The sequence below is a fragment of the Sabethes cyaneus genome, chromosome 3 (assembly GCF_943734655.1).
Source record: "Sabethes cyaneus chromosome 3, idSabCyanKW18_F2, whole genome shotgun sequence".
NCBI classification, from domain to species: Eukaryota; Metazoa; Arthropoda; class Insecta; order Diptera; family Culicidae; genus Sabethes; species Sabethes cyaneus.
The window spans coordinates 56,933,084-56,954,731 of record NC_071355.1 but is presented as its reverse complement, the minus strand read 5'-3'; the positions used below and the strand labels follow the sequence as shown (position 1 = coordinate 56,954,731).

At 38.2% G+C, this 21,648-nt stretch overlaps 1 protein-coding gene across 1 annotated transcript; it reads right to left on the bottom strand.

The window, feature by feature from the left end:
* Positions 1 to 14,344: 14,344 nt before the first annotated feature.
* LOC128741858 (probable asparagine synthetase [glutamine-hydrolyzing]) lies at positions 14,345 to 16,868 on the bottom strand. Its single transcript, XM_053837958.1, has one exon. The coding sequence runs from the start codon at positions 16,757 to 16,759 to the stop codon at positions 15,062 to 15,064; it is 1,698 nt and encodes a 565-aa protein (XP_053693933.1). The 5' UTR covers positions 16,760 to 16,868; the 3' UTR covers positions 14,345 to 15,061.
* Positions 16,869 to 21,648: the final 4,780 nt, after the last annotated feature.

Below are 21,648 nucleotides of genomic sequence, written 5' to 3'. Positions count from 1 at the left end.
TTGTGGTTCTATATTTATGCATAATAGTAAGGCCATTGCAAATTGTTTTTAAAGTTTTTGTCCTCCCGCCCTTCAAAATTGGCTTTAAAAATCGGGGCGCAAAAAAATTGTTAAACTTGAGTAAAATAGTTTGTATAAAATCAATTATCACGATTTCAAGTGAAAATTCCTAAAAAATTTTTTTGCGTGATTAAAAAAATCTCTTTTCGCATCCGCCCACTCACCTTTCACCTTTCGCTGTCTACTCAGTAGTAGAGTTAACGACAAAACGATAAATCTCCTATTCCTCTGAAAAAGATGAAATAAATCATCGAAACTGTCGCATGTAGAGACCAAACTGGTTTTTGACATTTTTGAGACTAATTAAGCCGAGAAAAAATCCAAGAATTAGAAATTAAAGTGCACTAAAAATGTAAAACAATAAAAGGGGTCAATCCCGGCGTAGTGCTTAGCATTCACGCCTCTCACGCCGATGACTCGGGTTCAAATTCCAACCCCGCATAAGTCATGAATGACCTAAAAAGTGTTGTGACTATAAACTAACAAAAAAAAATAAAACAATAAAAGTCTTCATGTGTACATCCACCTATGTTGAGCGAAAGGTAACTTATCATTTTATTTAAATTTTATTTTATTCAGCTTAATAAGTTTGTGTTAATGAACAAATTGAGTGAATTACCAGTCGATAAAAGATTGCAGTGAACAAATGTGTACAACAAAAATGAAAAACCCAATTTTTCAAACAAATCACACAAATGAGGACTTAAGTTTCATGTTTTATCAGACTCTAATGGGTTTTCAATGGTTACAGTTTCAAAGCATATTATGGTGTAGGCAATCCTGACTTGGGAGCAGCTACTAATGTTGTTGTTCGCCTTTCTAAAATTTTACCTGATCTTTACACGGACAATGACTATAGACAACGATGAACTAGAAGTGGTTTGATTGAGATGAGTTTATATTTGGGATCTCTGGTCACCGCCGACAATATTACGGGTAAGGAGATTCAATGATGCATTCAAGCTAGAAGTCAAGTCTAGTTTTCCTCCGCAAGACACTTCGACAAGACACCCCTCTAAGGTCTACTTCATTTTTAGCACCGCAAAATTCACTAAAATGGCGGTAACTTTTTTATCTTACAATATTTTTTCACCAAATTTGGGAATTTTTCCGAAAATATTTTCTATTTTCATAATACCTAAAGATAATAGCCATATGTCATATGGCCCGGAGTTATTCCGGAGTTCCTTGGGAGACCGTGACATGGTTTTTTTAGATAAAGTTGCCAAATATTTAAAATTTGTTTGGAATCTGTTGATTTTTGTAAACATATCATCGACTGTGGACATAACAGTTTCTTTGCCGCAGTTATGAGCCATTGTGCGCGCCATTCGAACCCGGGGGGACACTATAAATCCGGAACCGGTTTCCATAAAGGGACATTTCACCATCAGTAAAGTATGTCATGTCGCATGTCAAAAAACATCAGCACTCGACAAAATAGCGATTGGCGATCATCTCATGTCTCTCAGAGGCCGTATGACCGGTTACGGACCCGGGGAGAGTTTGATTTCTGATTCAAGCACGGAACGGATTTCGAAGGAACTTGTCCGGGACCTGGAATCGGCCATATGGTTAAAAATTTCAGTAGAAGCTCATTATAACTAGTTCCATAAATACTAGCACTGGTATAGATGTTCTGAAATAAATGTCCCGAATTAAATCGAAAAATTTGATTTCGCAACTTTTTTGCGCCCAGGTGCCCAACCCTGCCAATTGGCGAGTTACGAATTTTTATAAATAATCAAACTATTCCTGAACTTAGTAATTAGAGAATATTTTTTCCATTATTCTGGCCACGAAACGAGCATTTTAAAATTTTTTCAAGCAAATCAAAAATTTGGGCACTAGAGGGTTAAAGTTAATGGTCGGCAGTTGCGTACGATAGACGAGAGTGACACAATATGTCGTCGTTGTCGGCAGCAGCCTAGAGCCAGAGTGGCTCGTGTTGTTTCAAGCAGTCGTCTCTATTCAACTCGATCTCGGGCCATTCGTTGCAAGTTTCCTAGTCGTCTCAAAAGTCATAAATTGCTTTCGACTTAATCAAACCATCTTGCATGTTGAGTCTTCGTGTTTCCGGTGGGGTTGTTGAAAATAACGGTAGTCTTCTACCCTTGATGGAAATCATGCCTCTCGTTTCGATACTCGCTGGTCGGAACAGCGCCTCAAGAGTGATGTTGAACAGCATACTGGAAAAGCTGTTACCTTGTCCCAACCCTCACCGAGTCTCGATGGGACTCGAGTGTGTCCCGGAGACGTACGAAACACATCACTCGTTCCAATGTAGCACTGATTAGTCGGGTCAGTTTAACCTGGAAAACCGGTTTCGTGCATTTATGTACCATAGCTGGTCTCGTTGGACTGTATCGTATGTTGCTTTGAAATCAATAAAGATGTGAAACGATAACACGATGTACCCTCAACATTGATGCAAGAACTGTCGGATGGAAAAAATCTGGTCGATAGCTGCGCGAGCGCCCATGAAGTCCACCTGATAAATTACAATGTAAAATTACAATGAATAATGCAGTTATTACAATTTCCTTTTTTTTTTGCTACAATGCCGTAATGGGTAAAAATACTGATATTTACTGATAGTTATCAGTAATGTACTGAAACTACTGATAGTTATCAGTAACGATTTTTAATGATAGTTCCCATCTCTACTAGCAATTAGCAGATGGTAACATACACATCAACCAGAGTTTGATGTCCTGAAAGTGAAGTGAGTAGGAAGTCCTGTTCATTCTGATCAATTTACGGGCTTTAAATTATCTATTCAAAACACAACTTTTGTTGTGAAAACGTAAATGAATGGAATGTACCACTTTACGAAATGTATGAAAGCAATAATTATTTGATTGAGGAACTAACTCCAGGCCAAAAAGTCTGGATAATCCTGAAACACTAGGAACGTTGGTATCTCTGATTGCACATGTTTTCAACTAACTTTACTTTCAGGACTTCACACTCTGGCCTTTTCGTATGTTACCATTTCCAACTTGCAAACATCGGATTGTAAATCACTCTTTGGAGTCGAATTTGATGTTGAAGTGCTCTAAAAGGTAAAACAGTGAAAGCATGAAACTGTAACAATACAAGCAGGAAAGAGTACATCCACATTTTTTCATTGGCGCTGGTCGATTGACATAAAAACCATCGAAAATGCATCCAAGACTGACAGAATTATTAGCAATCAAAGTGTTAATTTGTTGGTTTATTTCGTGGCGCTCGCCTGAACCAAAATTTTGATGACACGCTGCAGTAACACCTACGTCAATATGTATAGTATAGATTCAATTCGCTGGTAAAATTTTTGATTAGGCCCTTTTGAAAAAGCAATCGAGATCCGAAAAAAATAACTGATAACATAAAATGACATGTTTTATCAAAAAGAACATCTATGCCAAACTTCCGATAAATCAAAAACTACAATGTATACAGCCCTAAGTGTTGTACGAAAGGGTGACGTAGGACTTTATCAGATCTAAGACTAATGTAAACTGCATTTCTGGCATATGTATGTTTATAAGAACAATTTTTTAAATTAAAAGTTTAAAAGATCTTATAGCTATATAATCCTTGTATTGTTCAGAATGAACAGGACCTCCTATTCGCTTTACCTTCAGGACATCAAACTCCGTATGATGCGTATTTTATCATCTCTTATTTGCTAGGTCGCTATCAGTTCTAGATCCAGGTTGTTGGATCAGCAACTGATAAACAACCGCGTTAAAAGGTAAATTAATAAAAGCACATTCTGTACTGTACAGCTGTAGTGTACATCCAAATGTTGCGCGAGATGATATCGTAGAACCCGAGCATGAATATTTTGACTTAGGTCTTACTGCACGGTGTCATAAAAATTCGGTTCAGGTGAGCGTCACGAAATAATGACAATCTTTGAACACAAATGAGTGATTCCACGGAGTTTCGGAAATCGTTTTCAATTTGTCATTTTGACGTAGGACTACGTCTTTGTTTACTATACTGGGACTGGGTAGCACTTTGTGAAAACGAAAATAGAAATGTAGACGAAAAATAGACGTAGGACTTTATCAGATCAAAGACTAATGTACACTGCATTTCTGGCATATGTATTTTTATAAGAACATGTGAGTGCTATTGTTTAAGTGAATGTTCAAAAGAGAAGAGCGAAATATTCAGATTCAATTCTTCATTAAACGTAATGGTGGCTTTGAAAATACGTGGACGGGGGTTCAAAACACCTGCAACCATTGAGACATAGAAATTTCTTTTAAAAATCACTTGTGTGCATCATAAAGGTTGAAATAGTAATGAATGACCAGCCCACAGCTTATTGTATTAAATATGATTATGTGTAGCTTGACACGTTTCAATAACCTTACTTTAACTCGCCTGTGGCCTTCAAAACGGCCATTTGCGGTTACAAATAACATTAAAACCAAAGCATGACGTGCCAATTCGAATGTCCTCTTTTGACATGAATGGCAACAGGCACGTAAGTTAGCGGCGTAGATTCGCTGTCTCTTGCTCCGCGAAGATTTTACTTTCACAGCTCACCGCTTGTTACATACTAAATATGGCACATACGTGAACATTTCTGTTTTATTTGTATGAGTCATTTCATTATCCTCCCACCACAGGGATGACGGGTTTGAAATCATCATAAAGTAAATTCATGCCTTCCGAAACCCCCACATGCCAAATTTGGTTCCTTTTGCTTGATCAGTTATAGAGTTATGAGGAAATTCGTGTTACATTTGTATAGGAGCCCCCCACTTACGCCCTCCGTTAAATTGCTCTCTTACCCCCTTCATAAAATTGCTGGTCATTTTATCTATCCAACGACATATAAATTGTTCAGTTTTGTTCAGTTGTTTAGTGGTTAATAGCATTTGAAATCTTTCAATCAGACGTTACACTTCTATTTTCGTTTTCACAAAATGCTACCCAGTCCCAGTATAGTAAACAAAGACGTAGTCCTACGTCAAAATGATATTGAAATCGATTTCCGAAACTCCGTAGAATCACTCATTTGTGTTCAAAGATTGCCTTAATTTCGTGACGCTCACCTGAACCGAATTTTTATGACACTGTGCAGTAAGACCTAAGTCAAAATATTCATGCACGGTTCTACGATACCATCTCGCGCAACATTTGGATGTACATTACAACTGTACAGTACAGAATGTGCTTTTATTAATTTACCTTTTAATGCAATCGTTTATCGGGTCCTGATCCAACAACCTGGATCTAGAACTGATAGCGACCTAGCAAATAAGAGATGATAAAATACGCATCATCCGGAGTTTGATGTCCTGAAAGTAAAGCGAATAGAAGGTCCTGTTCATTCTGAACAATACAAGGATTATATAGCTATAAGATCTTTTAAAACTTTTAATTTAAAAAATTAGGGCCTGTTGTAAAAACGTAGCTGATGGAATGCATCACTTTGTGACATGTGAAAGCTGTATTTATTCGAATGATGAACCACACTCAAGGCCAGCGATAATTTTATCGCAGAGTGGACGAAGGCCGTTTTGTTTGACTTACCACTCTAGCAAGCTGCTGCCAATAGATTACCTATATGTTTCGTTTGTTCACCGCTGAAATAATTACTGCTTCAAATTTCACAAATCAGTACATTCGACCAACTACGTTTTCACAACAAACTTTCAGTTGTGAATCTTCTATATAGGATTGGGCGATACCGCATCGATACTCGAAGGGCGATATTTGGATATATTTCATCGATACTTACGAGGTCGATATTAAGCTAGATTGATAATTTCATCCCGATACTGTTTTGATAAAGCGGGATATGCAGCTGAAGAAATATAAGCTAAAACTAGGCCAGGAAATGCTGAAGAAAGCAATATTTCAAGGATTTTTTCTGGCGCTGTTTTCTTTTCAGATATCCACTAAGCTTAATTCTCAAGTTTACTTTATTAGAATTGACTCTTATGCAAAACCGTGAACAACGTCACTCACATGTTTAACGCTTATTGAACAGTAAGTGCATACGATACGCAATTTTCAGCAACTCAGAACTGACCAGAAAGTACAGAGAGTAGTATTGGGCGTTGACGGCATTAACAAAGACTTTCCAGCTTTTAACGCGCCATAATAGCGGTAAAAGTGGCAGGGGTGGGACAGAGATCGAGAAGAGCTAGAACCGGAAAGGAGCAACTCCCGGCTGAACTCTGCAGGAAAGTCCAAGAACCGCCAGCAACGACCCATCACTGGATGATTTGAGGGGTTTGAGGGTGTGGTTTGTCCCATCTCGGATAGATTGCTGCAATTACCGCAGCATAACGCTGGTCAAGGCCACCAACAGGGTGCTCTCCAAGCTTTTGTTGCGTCGTCTATCCCTGGTGGCAGAAGAGTTCGTAGGGTAATACCAGGTGGGCTTTATGGAGGCCCGTGCTACTGCCGATCAAATTTTTACTCTTCGGCAGGTCATCCAGATGTATCGGGAGTACAACCCATCATATTTTTGTGGATTCCTAGGCAGCATACGATTCAGTCGGGAGCGAACAGCTGTGGCAGGTGGTGCACGAGTGCGGTTTTCCGTACAAAGCGACGTGTCCGAAATAAAGCTGTTTTTATTGATTAATTTTTATGACTCTCTTTTTTATGTAGCACTAGCTGACCCGACAAACTTCGTATTGCCACAAATTAACCTGTGTTGTACATAAATCATGAATCTCGGATGATCTTTGTCACAATCTCGAGTTTTGCAAGCCCCCCAGTGGGTGGCGCTTCCGACGGCGGGTCACCGGCAACTCGCGACCGTCTCGTCCTGAATGATCTAGTGTTACTATAGATAGTTTTTGTGGTCTTGTATTGACTAATGTTTTATGGAAGAGTCTCGAATTTCTCGAGTTCGATTAGTTTTTGAGTTTCGCAAAAATTTCTGTTTTATTTGTATGAGAGTCCATATCCCCGTACCACAGGGGTGAGAGGTCTCTAACTATCGTAAAATAAATTCAAGACTCCAAAATCTCCCACATGCCAAATTTGGTTCCATTTAATTGATTAGTTCTCGAGATAAGAAATTTGCATTTCATTTGTATGGAAGCCCACCCTCTTAAAGGGGAGATGGGCCATAACTCGCTTTGTAAAGAAGAGAGGGGTCTCAATTCACCATAGAAAAAACTCTTGCGTCCAATACCACTTACATGTCAAATTTGGTTCCATTTGCTTGATTAGTTCTCGAATTATGAGGAAATTTGTATTTCATTTGTGTAGAAACACCCCCTCTTAAAGTTGGGAGGGGTCCTAATTCACCATAGAAAATATTTTTGCCTTCGAAAACTTTCACATGCCAAATTTGGTTTCATTTGCTTGATTAGCTCTCGAGTTATGAGGAAATTTGTATTTCATTTGCATAGGAGCCCCCCACCCTCCAAAAGTAAGGAGGGGTCCCAGTTCATCATAGAAAAAATTTTTGTCTCCAAAAACACCCACGTGTCAAATTTGGTTCCATTTGCTTGATTAGTTCTCGAGTTATGAGGAAATTTGTATTTCGTTTGTATAGAAGCCCCCCCTCTTAAAGTGGGGAGGGCTCCTTATTCACCATAGAAAATATTCTTGCCCTCGAAAACTTTCACATGCCAAATTTTGTTCCATTTGCTTGATTGGTTCTTCAGTTATGAGGAAATTTGTATTTCATGTGTATGGGATCCCCCCCTCCTTAAACGGGGAGGGGTCCCAATTCATCATAGAAAAAAATTTTGTCTCCAAAAACACCCACATGCCAAATTTGGTTCCATTTGCTTAATTACTTCTCGAGTTATGAGGAAAATTGTGTTTCTTTGATACAGGAGCCCCCCCTCTTAAAGTGGGGAGGGGTCCTAATTTACTATAGAAAATATTCTTGCCCTCGAAAACCTTCACATGCCAAATTTGGTTCCATTTGCTTGATTAGTTCTCGAGTTATGAGGAAATTTGTATGGAAGCCCCCCCTTTTAAAGAGGAGAGGAGTTATAATTCCCCTTATAAAGAGGAGAGGGGTCTCAATTTACCATAGAATAAATTCTTGTCACGGAAAACACCCACATGCCAAATTTTGTTCTATTTGCTTGATTAGTTGTCGAGTTATGCAGAAATTTGTGTTTCATTTGTATGGGAGCCCCCCTTCTTAGTGGGGGGAGGGATTTCTAACCATCACTAAAACCTTTCCTGGCCCCAAAAAACCTCTAAATGCATATTTTCATGTCTTTTGGTTCAGTAGTTTTCGATTCTATAAGGAACATACGGACAGACAGACAGACAGACAGACAGACAGAAATCCTTCTTTATAGATATAGATAGATTTCCTAATCCCAGAATGCCGCCCTAAAAAGTATCGATAAATCTAATATCGATGCTTCACGAACGATATATCTACGGTATCGATAAAGCGGCGGATTTGATATTGATATTCAATTATCGATACTTTCGGGAATTTTGCCCAAACCTACTTCTATACCTATAAAAAAGGATTTCTGTCGGTCTGTCCCTATGTTCCTTTTAGAATCGAAAACTACTGAACTGATCGGCGTGAAAATTTGCATGTAGGGGTTTTTGGGGCTACGGAAGGTTCTCTCAATGGCAAAAGACCCCTCCCCCCACTAAGAGGGGGGCTCCCATACAATTCTATGCCTAAAAACCACAAGGTATACAGCCCTAAGGGTTGTACGAAAGGGTGACGTAGGACCAAATCAGATCATTAGATCAAGGACTACTGTAAACTGCATTTCTGGTATATGTATGTTTATAAAAATCAGTTAGTACCATTGTTTAATTGAATTTTTAAAAGAGAAGAGCGAAATATTCAAATTAAATTCTTTATTGAATGCAATGGTGGCTTTGAAAATACGTGGACGGGGATTCATAATAACAACGCCTGCAATCAATAAGACATGGAGATTTCTTTTAAAAATCACTTGTGGACATCATAAAGGTTGAAATAGTAATGAATGACCAGCGTCGTAGCTTGACATGTTTCAATAATCTTACTTTAACTCGCTTGTGCCCTTTAAAAGGGCCATTGGTTACAAATAACGTTAAAGCCAAAGCACGTTAATCGCACATATGACGTGCTATTCGAATACCCTTCACTTTTGACTTGAATGCATCAGGTACATAAGTTAGCGGCGTCGATTCTCTGTCTTTTGGTCCGAGAAGATTTTATAGTCTACTTTCACAGCTTACCGCTTCTTACATAGCAGAAAATATGGCTCATACGCAAAAATTTCTGTTTTATTTGTATGAGAGTCCTTATCCTCCTAACATAGGGGTGGAGGGTCTAAAACCATCACAAAATAAATTCATGCCTAAAATACCTCCCTTCCTCTCCCCCCCCCCTTATACCAAATTTGGTTCCATTTGCTTGATTAGTTCTCGAGTTATGAGGAAATTTGTGTTTCATTTATATAGGAGCACCCCCCCCCCCCCCGCCCTCTTTCGCCCTCCTTCAAATTGGTCTCTAACTCCTCATAAAATTGCTGGTCATTTTATCTATCCAAGGACATATAAATTAAAGTGCACTAAAAATGTAAAACAATAAAAGGGGTCAATCCCGGCGTAGTGCTTAGCATTCACGCCTCTCACGCCGAGGACTCGAGTTCAAATTCCAACCCCGCAGAAGTCGCGAATGACCTAAAAAGTGTTGTGACTACAAACTAACAAAAAAAATAAAACAATAGAAGTCTTGATGTGTACATCCACCTATGTTGAGCGAAAAGGTAACTTAGGACCATATATGAATCTTTTACGAATATCTTTTAGGAATCGATTGGTATACTAACCATTGACTAACCGTCCAGAACCGGCAGAGTTATTAATGTTCAAAATCTCTTTATTTCGTGACACTTGCCTGAAATAAAATTTTGACATGCCACTCTACGGTAAGACCAACGTCAAAATATTCATGCACGCTCCTACGTTACCTTCTCGCGCAAAATATGGTAATGTACACTTTCATTTTAATAATTTACTTTATAGTGCGCTCTACCATCGTCTTCTGAACTACTAATCATGATCAGGAAATAATAATAAAACCTAGCAATTAGCAGATGGTAACATACGCTTCTACCGGAGTTTGATGTCCTGAAAGTGAAGTGAGTAGGAAGTACTGTTTATTCTGATCAATTTATGGGCTTTAAATTATCTATTCAAAACACAACTTTTGTTTTGAAAACGTAAATGAATGGAATGTACCACTTTACGAAATGTATGAAAGCAATAATTATTTGACAGAGGAACAAACTCCAGGCCAAAAAGTCTGGATAATCCTGAAAAACTAGGAACATTGGCATCTCTGATTGCACATGTTTTCAACTAACTTTACTTTCAGGACATCGCACTCTGGCTTTTTCGTATGTTACCATTTTTTCGTTGGCGCTGGTCGATTGACATAAAAACCATCGAAATGCATCCAAGACTGGCAGAATTATTAGCATTCAAAGTGTTAATTTGTTTGTTTATTTCGTGGCGCTCGCCTGAACCAAAATTTCGATGACACGCTGCAGTAACACCTACGTCAATATGTATAGTATAGATTCAATACGTTGGTACAATTTTTGGTTATGCCCTTTTGAAAAAGCTATCGAGATCCGAAAAAAAATTACTAATAACATAAAATGACATGTTTTATCAAAAAGAACATCTATGCAAAACTTGAGATAAATCAAAAACTACAAAGTATACATCCCTAAGGGTTGTACGAAAGGGTGACGCAGGACTTTATCAGATCAAAGACTAATGTAAACTGCATTTCTGGCATATGTATGTTTATAAGAACAATTTTTTAAATTAACAGTTTTAAAAGATCTTATAGCTATATAACCCTTGTATTGTTCAGAATGAACAGGACCTCCTATTCGCTTTACTTTCAGGACATCAAACTCCGGATGATGCGTATTTTATCATTTGTTATTTGCTAGGTCGCTATCAGTTCTAGATCCAGGTTGTTGGATCAGGAACTGATAAACTACCGCGTTAAAAGGTAAATTAATAAAAGCACATTCTGCACTGTACAGTTGTAGTGTACATCCAAATGTTGCGCGAGATGGTATCGTAGAACCGTGCATGAATATTTTGACTAAGGTCTTACTGCACGGTGTCGTAAAAATTCGGTTCAGGTGAGCGTCACGAAATAATGACAATCTTTGAACACAAATGAGTGATTCCACGGAGTTTCGGAAATCGATTTCAATGTTATTTTGACGTAGGACTACGTCTTTGTTTGCTATACTGGGACTGGGTAGCACTTTGTGAAAACGAAAATAGAAGTGTAGATGAAAAATGATTATGCGTTGCTTGACATGTTTCAATAACCTTACTTCACCTCGCTTGTAGCATTCAAAAGGGCCATTTGTGGTTACAAATAACATTAAAACCAAAGCATGACGTGCCAATTCGAATGTCCTCTTTTGACATGAATGGCAACAGGCACGTAAGTTAGCGGCGTCGATTCGCTGTCTCTTGCTCTGCAAAGATTTTACTTGAACAGCTTACCGCTTGTTACATACTAAATATGGCACATACGTAAACATTTCTGTTTTATTTGTATGAGAGTCATTATCCTCCCACCACAGGGATGACGGGTCTGAAATCATCATAAAGTGAATTCAAAATATTCATGCACGGTTCTACGATACCATCTCGCGCAACATTTGGATGTACACTACAACTGTACAGTACAGAATGTGCTTTTATTAATATACCTTTTAATGCAATCGTTTATCAAAACTTGATCCAACAACCTGGATCTAGAACTGATAACGACCTAGCAAATAAGAGATGATAAAATACGCATCATCCGGAGTTTGATGTCCTGAAAGTAAAGTGAATAGGAGGTCCTGTTCATTCTGAACAATACAAGGATTATAAGGCTATAAGATCTTTTAAAACTTTTAATTTAAAAAATTAAGGCCTGTTGTAAAAACGTAGCTGATGGAATGCATCACTTTGTGACATGTGAAAGCTGTATTTATTTGAATGATGAACCACACTCAAGGCCAGCGATAATTTTATCGCAGAGTGGACGAAGGCCGTTTTATTTGACTAACCACTCTAGCAAGCTGCTGCCAATAGATTATCTATAGGTTTCGTTTGTTCACCGCTGAAATAATTACTGCTTCAAATTTCACAAATCAGTACTTTCGACCAACTGCGTTTTCACAACAAACTTTCAGTTGTGAATCTATACCTATTAAAAGGATTTCTGTCAGTCTGTCTGTCTGTTCCTGTCGGATTCGCCGGCCACTGCGGGGAGACAGCCCCCCGTAGAGATCACCTCTATCTAGGTCTATTTATTTTCCTAGATCTACTGACCTCTATTACTTTCCTTCAGTTGGGTCACCCCTGCGAAATGGTACTTTCTACGAAAAGATTTTCCATGCAATGGTACATCCCGCGTAAAGTTTTTCGCGAAATGGTATTCTGCGAAATTCTATATTCCGCGTTATGGTCAAGCGAGAATTGGTGTTCCGCAAAATGGTATTCGGCGAAATGATTTGTAATGATGGCGAATATTTAAATGCTATCCGCTTTATTTTATCAGGCTTAGCAATGGGGGGAGTTGTTTTCTACTTTACTGTAGGAGGAAAATTTGTGTATTAAAACACCCATGAACTCCCCAGAAACTTGCAAAACTCCAGATTGTGAGAAAGGTCATCCGAGATTCACGATTTATGTACAACACAGTTTAATTTATGGCAATACTAAGTTTGTCGGGTCAGCTAGTAAATAATAAACGTAACTTTTACCTGGGGTGCGAAAGATTGGGGAGGAAGCGAAGGCTAATGCATCTCCCCTGTCAATTGAAAAACCATGTTACCGAACAAGGTTCGATTAGTATAATAACCATTGAAACCCGTTAAGAACTGACAGAGTTGTTGTGACTTCAGAGAAAAATTAGCATTCGGCACTCATTTTGACAACCGCAACTGACAACTGTTGAAGGCAATACTACGAATGGATGAGTTGTGATCTAGAATTATAGATCTAGATATTGGAGTGCACTTTAGAAGTACGAGAAATGAGCGTGTAACGAAAAGCGGTTATGTAAGTCAGCCATTTTGCAATGGATTTAAGAAATATTTACATCAATATATCAAAAAAAAATTTCTAAAAATAATAAATATAGCAAATATGAAAATAATTTGTCAAATCACTATTGAAAAAAGTATAAATATTAGGCATTGTCAAGAACGAACGAATCAGCCAATCACATGGAAGCACTCCTCAAACCAGGTACGACAATCTTATACACCTGCGGTTTCGTTTACTTCAATTCTAAAAAAAGCAACCGAACCCTTGCTTTCCAAAAGATCAGAAATTATTCATTACCTTAAACCTGGATCAAATTGAAGTCCTAAAGGTAAACAATTTTGTAAAAATTCGAAACTAGCCTCGCTCTTTGATCGATGTTATTATTTAAACATTGAACCTAGATGAATTCGATGTCCTGAACGTAAACAAGTTTGTAAAAGTGTGAAACTATCCATTCAATTATCCCTACCCATCGATCGATCTTATCATTTGAACATTAAATGTAGACAAAGTTGATGTCCTGAAATTAAACCGTTGAAGAAAAGAACGCACCTATTTCTCCTCTTCAGCCGACTATATCTATGTACTCCAATGTACTTAGAATAATAATATGTTAATTAATATGTTAATTAAATATTAATTGAAAAACTTCCAACCTTCGTGATTTTAACTAGCATTTTACATGTTAGTTGAAAGACAAGCATACATTAAAGCGATACGCCATAACTTGCGTAACAACCTGTGGAACATTTGAAAAATGTCCAGCGTTATCGAATTGCATCTACATTCGTTCTACAGTTCTACGTTAGCGCAGCGATCCAAAACAAAATTTCCCTGAAAGTTTCAGCTGTTTATCTCTGCTGGAAAAGTCTGGAGCTTAATGGGTTAACGGCAGAGTGGACGATGGATCTGTGATGGTCGGTTTTACTAATGAGTTGTTGTTCCTGGTTGGCCGAGCTTCACTTGTCGACAGTAACGAAACCTTTCATCTCACGCTCAATTTTTCTAAGACACCAAAACATTCGTTGAAACATGTTTTGTCAAATTTATTTATGCAGCCACTTTTCAAAAACGGATTTTTGTAATACACTTAAGAATCCCGTACTTTAAAAGAGTTGAATCTGATAAAATAGCTTCAATATATTTCTGAAAAATAAGACAATAGAAAAGAAACTACATACTTAGTGACGTTGATGATTAAATGGTTAAAACCAAATTAAAATAAAAATGAAAGCAAACTATTTACTTACTCTTTATTATATTTCTATAACTGAAATTTTCGAAATCTTATTTTGTATAGTTTACAACTATATTTGAATTAATTGTCAACAAAAAGTACAACACAGGCAATACAAAATATATCCAAACATTCTAGCATTCGACAGAAACTTATTCACGTTAACGGTATTTCCTGTTTTATAAATCTATTTGTGTGTTTAATGCCAAAAAATACGGATGGAATTCACTGGATCTGACTATATTACTCAAATATCCATCAATCTATTTTTACATCGCTAATAAATTACCACAATTTACTCTCCAACATTAAAACTAATTTGTTTGCAATACGAATTGATAAAAATCAATAAAAAAAACGTAGCTGTTTTAGTGTCAATACAATATAGTATTTTCTGTATATTTGTTGTGAGCTACATCACAAGCAGGTGGTGCAATCTATCTATAGCAAACAAGAAGACAGTTTAATTTTTATTATTGCTTAATAAATCTCGAGTGGCGCATGTGCCGTTCTGCATGACAGCGTTTCGCTAAGTAACAGAGACAGATAAAGAAAATTATTCTTTGCAAAATTGAATTGCAATTGAAAGTTGTTTTGTCTGAAATCAGATACCAGCTGCTGTTGAATTAAACTGTAAAACGCTGCAAGTGTGCTACTGATAAGCTTTGTGTTCACTTACAAATGCCGATCAATCATAACAAGCGAACATTTGTTACTGCTTTGTACTGGTTATGTTTAATTTGCTTTGTGTGCATTCTGTTTGCGACCGGATGGATCCGCCGAGCAGCCCCAGTCTATTCGTGGAATCCAGCGCTGTACTGTATCCGCGCAGCTTTGGTGTGGAAACAGTTCCTCAAATATCTGCCGATAGTAGTAAGCCTCCTTAGTCGGCGGAGGATTGATGGGGAATCGTTCCGTTGCCCGGGAAAATTCCTCATCACTCACGTGCGAAGCTGCATATTTCGTTATGGTATCGATCCAGGAGTATCCGACTCCGTCAGAAAACTGCTCCTTTTGTCGCCATAAAACCTCTGCTGGTAGATAGTCCTGATTGAATGCCTCTCGCAAAATGTATTTCTCCACCAAACGAGTAGTGCCATTTTTCTTAGCCTTCGGCATACGATCTTTCGACCGGATGCTCATCACATAGTCGACAAAATCCGTGTCCAGGAAGGGAACGCGTAATTCTAAACCCCACGCGGCAGACGCTTTGTTGGCTCGAAGGCAATCCGAGTAGTGGAGCTTTTGAACGCGTGACACCGTTTCCCAGTGGAATTCCGTGAGGCTCGGTGCTTGGTGGAAGTACAGATATCCCCCAAAAAGTTCATCAGCTCCCTCTCCAGACAGTATCATCTTTATCCCTTCACTTTTGATATGACGCGCTAGCAAATACATTGGAATGGAACAACGTACTGTGGTTATATCGTACGTCTCCGAGTGCCAAATTATATCCCTTATATAGTTGAGACCCTCGTCGATTGTAAAGTGGACTTCTGTGTGGTCACTTCCTATGAAATCTGCCACCATTTTACTATACTCGAAGTCAGGCCCACCGACCAAACCGACGCTGTAGGTTTTCAACCGATAGTCTGGTCCATGTCGCTTGCGTAGAATTTTAGTGGCAATGGATGCAACCAAGCTGGAATCCAAACCACCACTTAGCAGGGCACCCAACGGGACATCACACTGTAAATGTGAAAGGACTGCTTCCTCCAAACACGTTCGAAGTTTCTGCAGGTTAACTGGCATTTGTGGTTCTTCGACCATCCATTGAGATTTATGATACTGTTGAGGATCTATCTTGCACCTTGCACCGTAATGCACGTGACCGGGTGGAAAAACTTTTACTTCTCGACATTTTTCCACTAAGCACTTCATTTCACTGGCAATCCAAACATTTCCATCTTGATCTAGACCATGATACAGTGGAATAATTCCAATCGGATCGCGTGCCACCAGTAAGTGATTATTTTTCTTGTCGTATAGCACGAACGCAAACATTCCACGAATCGTTTCCATCAGTTTAGAAAATCCAAAGCGTTCATAGAACGCAATTATAACATCACAATCACTTTTTGGAGTGTACGGACTTTCTCCAACACCCAGCTCCTGGTTGACCGCTTCAGCCATCTGCCGGTAGTTGTAAATTTCTCCATTGGCCGCCAGTAGCACCGTTTCATCCTGTGACACAAACGGCTGACTTCCGGTTTTCACACAAAGCACCGATAATCTCTCCTGAACCATAACGAAGCCCGCTTCGTTGTCCAGCACCAGTCCGGTGTAATCCGGTCCACGATGGCGCTGTTTGCCCGATTGCCGGAAAGCCAGCTCCCTTAGGCTTTCGATGCGATTGCCATAGCGATACAGATCTGATGAACTACCGTTGACACCGTTGTTGGCTTCGTTAAGAGCAATGAAGAAAATACCACACATCTTCACTTATTACAAATCAATTAAATTAAATTTTCAAACAAACTAATCGGTGGACTCTAGAAGAGATTACTGCAGATGTTGTCGGTGCTGTTTGCAGTACGGCGTTCAACTGTCGTTGCGAGTCTGATGCAGAACGGAGAAGCGACGTTCGATTTTATAGCAAAAAGCTTGAATAGATGCCACGCCACTGGCGTGAGCGCAAGAGAGAATTAAAGGGTACTGCCCTGCCTGCCGGCCGGCAGGCGCAAACAGCATGGCGGGAATCTTTATTCAAAATGTATGGATTTTTATGGCTCTATAACCAAAAAAATTACAAAGATATTGTTTAATTTTAGGAATAGATGAGTTACGTTGTTCAGCTAACTCTGCTGGTATTCTTAGAATGCATTTTTTCCCTCTCTGTTTGGATGACAGTCGTTCGAAATGATGCAACAGAAGCTACACGCTCCGTCATCATCATCATAGTCTTTCTCTCATTCTCAGTTTTCGCTGCGTCGGCTAGGGTGAGGGAATTTTATTTCGCCTCAACTCAATTATTATTATAATCCGAAAACAAATTAATAAGTTCATTGAGTTTTGATAGACAGAACAGGAAAAATAAATTACAATAAACATAAAATATATACTCTAGATGATTGTACAAAATACATAAGACCGTATTCCCGTGTAAAGCTTATGGAAGAAGTAAAGTAAACTCTTTTATTCATACGGACTATTGAATACAAAAACTGAGTGCTAGAATGAGACAAATAATGCAATGGAACGCTAGTGAACTGGACCTGTGCGCCGCGGTCGACAGTTTTTCACACGCCGCAGCCGCACAGTGGGACAGATTCAAAAAAAGACGGACATCGATATTTGTGACAAAACTATTGAAGATATCAACTTACTGTCTTCTGCGATGTTTGTTCGCTTTGTACGAACTTTCTAAAATTCGGGTTTAAAAGGATAACACAAGAGATAGAAAAAATAACTTTTTAGTTTCAAGCTTAAAATCTTCGATTGGTATGAAAGATTTGTAGATAGTATTGTTTTGAGTAACTTTACTGAAGAAAGAAAGTGGCTATCTCTTAAGGGAAAAAAGTTACGAAGCGAAAACTCCCTTAAAGTTTGCACTATAAAAAGTAAAAAAAATTAAACAACTTGAAAACCGGTAATTGTAGAGTTTCCATATATTCTACAAAAATAAGCAAACTAGCACTGTCTACCCGTAAGTTTTGCTCCGTAATTTTTTCCCCTTAAGAGATATCCACTTATTTTCTTCAGTGATCTATAAATCCATCTACAAATGTTTCCTACAAATCGAAGATGTCAAGCTTGAAACTAAAAAGTTATTTTTTCTATCTGTTGTGTTATCCCCTTAAGCCCGAATTTTTCAATACTATTAGAAAGTTCCTATAAAGTGAAGAAACTTCGCAGAAGACATTAAGGTGATATCTTATAATATTTCGTCATAATAATTTCGTCACAATTAATTATGTCCGTCTTGTTTTGGATCCGTCCCACTGTGAGCCGGTGGCCCGCATTTGAAATCGTAACACGAGTAGTATAGATACAGCTGACAAATTAAACAGCTGACTCGGCTAGCAAATCTTCCTTTAAACAATTAGGTATTCATTATCGATTTGACAGTACAATACCAAAACAAGGCAGTACATATCTGTTTTACCAGATAACCTGCATATAAACAACTCGTGTTACTTACGTGAACAGATTATGTTTGCAAATTCCGGTCAACCCGTTTCGTTTGTTTATCACGCGGAATAGCTTCCTGACAAAATAAGAATGTACGACGTAGGACTGGTGTTAGCTTGTGCCAGTGGAATGTCGGCTTTCGGACCTTGAAGACTTGCATTTTTAATTGCAGTGACCAAAAAACGAATGTACATATAAGAGTATAAATATGGATATTGAAACAATTTAATATTTTTCATAGGTCCTACAAATTGCATCAACAATTTTCACTTTTTCCCTGAAAGTGTAAAATATCTTATGCAAAAACTCTTACAAAAAGTTCTCAAGATATGTTATTAAGCATAAATATTCTTTTCCTTTTCTTGGTAAGATGTTTTGGTTTGAACAAGCCAGGCTGTGAGTCCAGAGAGCCATGCACCTCAACACGTAATTTACCGCGAGACTCTATTATGGAACCGCGCTTAAGAAGGGAAATCTTTTATCTTAGCCATAGTCATAGATTTATCGAGTTCCAACGAAGAAGAACAAAAATTAGAAGACATTCTAACTGAAAATATTTACGGCCACGTTCAAGACCATGATGCAATCAGAGCTTTGAGAGCCGTCATCATTGCCTCTCCTCTCTATTTCTGAGCTTCTCGAGCGCGTCGTAAAACAGAACTTATATTTGGTAGGTAGGTATATTCACCGTAAATCGTCAATTTTATGAATGAGGTACCTACCTATGTAGAATTAAGAAGCTGAATTTTATTTTTACTCAGAGTTTAAAATTTGCTGGAGACTGAACTATTCAGGCGAAAAATTAAGTTGAATGTAAAAATCAGGCATCGGCTAATCTGAAATTTGGAATGAACTATTTTATGTGAAACCAACCGAACAAGCTGATGCAATAGAACCCTTGTGCATCATCATCTCCCTTTTTAGCTGTGCTTTCTTAGCTGTTAGGTAGCTATCCAGTGAGTATCACAATCATACATCACCGTATCACAGAATTGAATGTTGGCAGTTTTGACATTTACTGTCGACTTCTGTTTGACTATTACACTAATTCATTGCTAAAATTATTACGCATGAGTAGCATTAATATCACAAGTAGGTAAAAATATTTTTGTCAGCTGTATGTGCGTTACCCAAGTAACAATTTGACTGCACCCTTATGCTGATGTTTGTGCATTGGCGTAGGTAGACGGGGTGCCTGCAGGCACCCTCTAGAAATTTTTACCGTTAGCATTTGAAAACCGGAAAAAATTCAGTGTATATGTTCCCATAAATATTTCGGGCGGAAGTGGAGAGTGGTGGTGGCGTATAAATCACGAGCTACAGGTACTACTTGAAAAGATTCCCATCATAGATCTGGCGAAAATCGGTAGACTACAGTGGGCCGAACATGTCGTAAGGATGCCAGACGACAATGCAACGAAAATAGTTCTCTTTAACAACTCTACCAGCACCAGAAACAGGGGGGCTCAACGTGCAGAATGACTTGACCGGTTCGGAAATGATTTGCGACGTTTGCAACGACTGGTAAATTGGCGACGAGTGCCCCAAATCGTGTTGAATGGAGACAACTGCTTGAAACAGCCACCCCGGTTTTATGCTGTTTTTACGACACCGACGACAATGGCGCTTATATAAGTTTTGCCTTTGACAATTTTCCGCTTATACTTTAAGTTTTGCACGAGATTTTACATCGACGCGACAACAATAGAAAATAAATAAAATAGCGTACCCAAACATAAACAAATGGTGGGACACCTGACCTTTCAGAAGCATGTTTTGGCCTAGAATATCAAGTACCTAATCGTAAAATAGCGAATCCATAATTATTTGCCACAAAAATATATCGGTGCGAAAGGTTTTAAAAGCAAAGTTGAAATTGGACTTAAAATTAGACTTCGAATTGGGCTACAAATTACATTTGAAGTTGTTCTTGACATCGGACCTGGCATAGGGTATTATATTTGACTTGAATTTAGACCAATTGGGGCTTGAAGCTTTGCTTGAAATTTAACTGGAAATTGGACTTAAAACTGGATTTGGAATTGTACTTAAATTTGGAGCGATTTGGACTGAAAGTTTTATTTAGATTTACAATTTAATTGGTTTTATTTGGATTGAAATTGAAAATAAACATAATTTGAAGTTTTCATTATGCAATTAAACTTGAAATTGAAATTCAATTAGTATTTGACTTGGTATTGGACATTAAATTAGACCTGAATTTAAACGTCACGACCAGGGGCCGAAACGGTTACACTTTTTCTATACCAGCATGCAATGCCATGTCAGACTCTTAACCAATACCATCGCTCAGTACTGTTTCTGTATCGACAGTGCCTATCTCTCGTAAGAGTCGAGGCTAGCCCAAAAACGTACATGAGAATAAGCAAACATTGTCGTACGTGAGCTGACCATTCATCAAAATGTCGCGTAGAAATGACTCATGCATTTGCCGCTTTTGGTTTACAGTTATAGTTGGAATAGTATGGAGAAGTGATAAAGGATTAGGTGTATGGGGAACCTGCATATTTAAAACCGTGTTTTTTTTTGGGGGAAAGCTGTATGTTTGGCTTACGTGCGCAACATCAAAAGAGAATTCAAAAAAGTGTCTTCAAGACTGATGACATTTTCCCCCCGTACCGAAAAGTACACATCACGTAGAACAAAAGATGTTTTCGTTGTTCGTGCATTTATTTTCAGTGCTTGTCTACCAGTAACATGTCGCAAGACTGATAGCAAGAAAAAATGATAAATATCTTCAGATTTTTGTCACCAACCAGTACATTCAACGTCCCTAGTCACGACACGAAGTTTGATTTGAAATAAGGTTTGACATAGCACTCAGACTGTTTACCCCTCTTCCAGACCCTTTTTTTCTCCTTTCCAATCGCGTTTTTCGACATTTTGTTCCGTTTTTCTTTTCTTTTGTACCGTTTTCTTGGTTTTTGCTTTCACTCTACTTGTTTTTCTTTCTGTTTTCTCTTTTTCTGTCTCTTGCTTCCTGTTTCAATGTTCCGTTTTTATTAGTTTCCTTTCTAATTTTTTCTTATTTTCAGTACTGTTTTTCCTCTTATTTTCACTTATTTTTTGTAATTTTCTTTCGCATTTTCCGTCTTTACCCTTCCATTTTTACTTATTTTCAGTTTTCGTCTTTTTCTAACTCTCCTGCTTCTTGTTTTTCGTCTTCGTTTGTT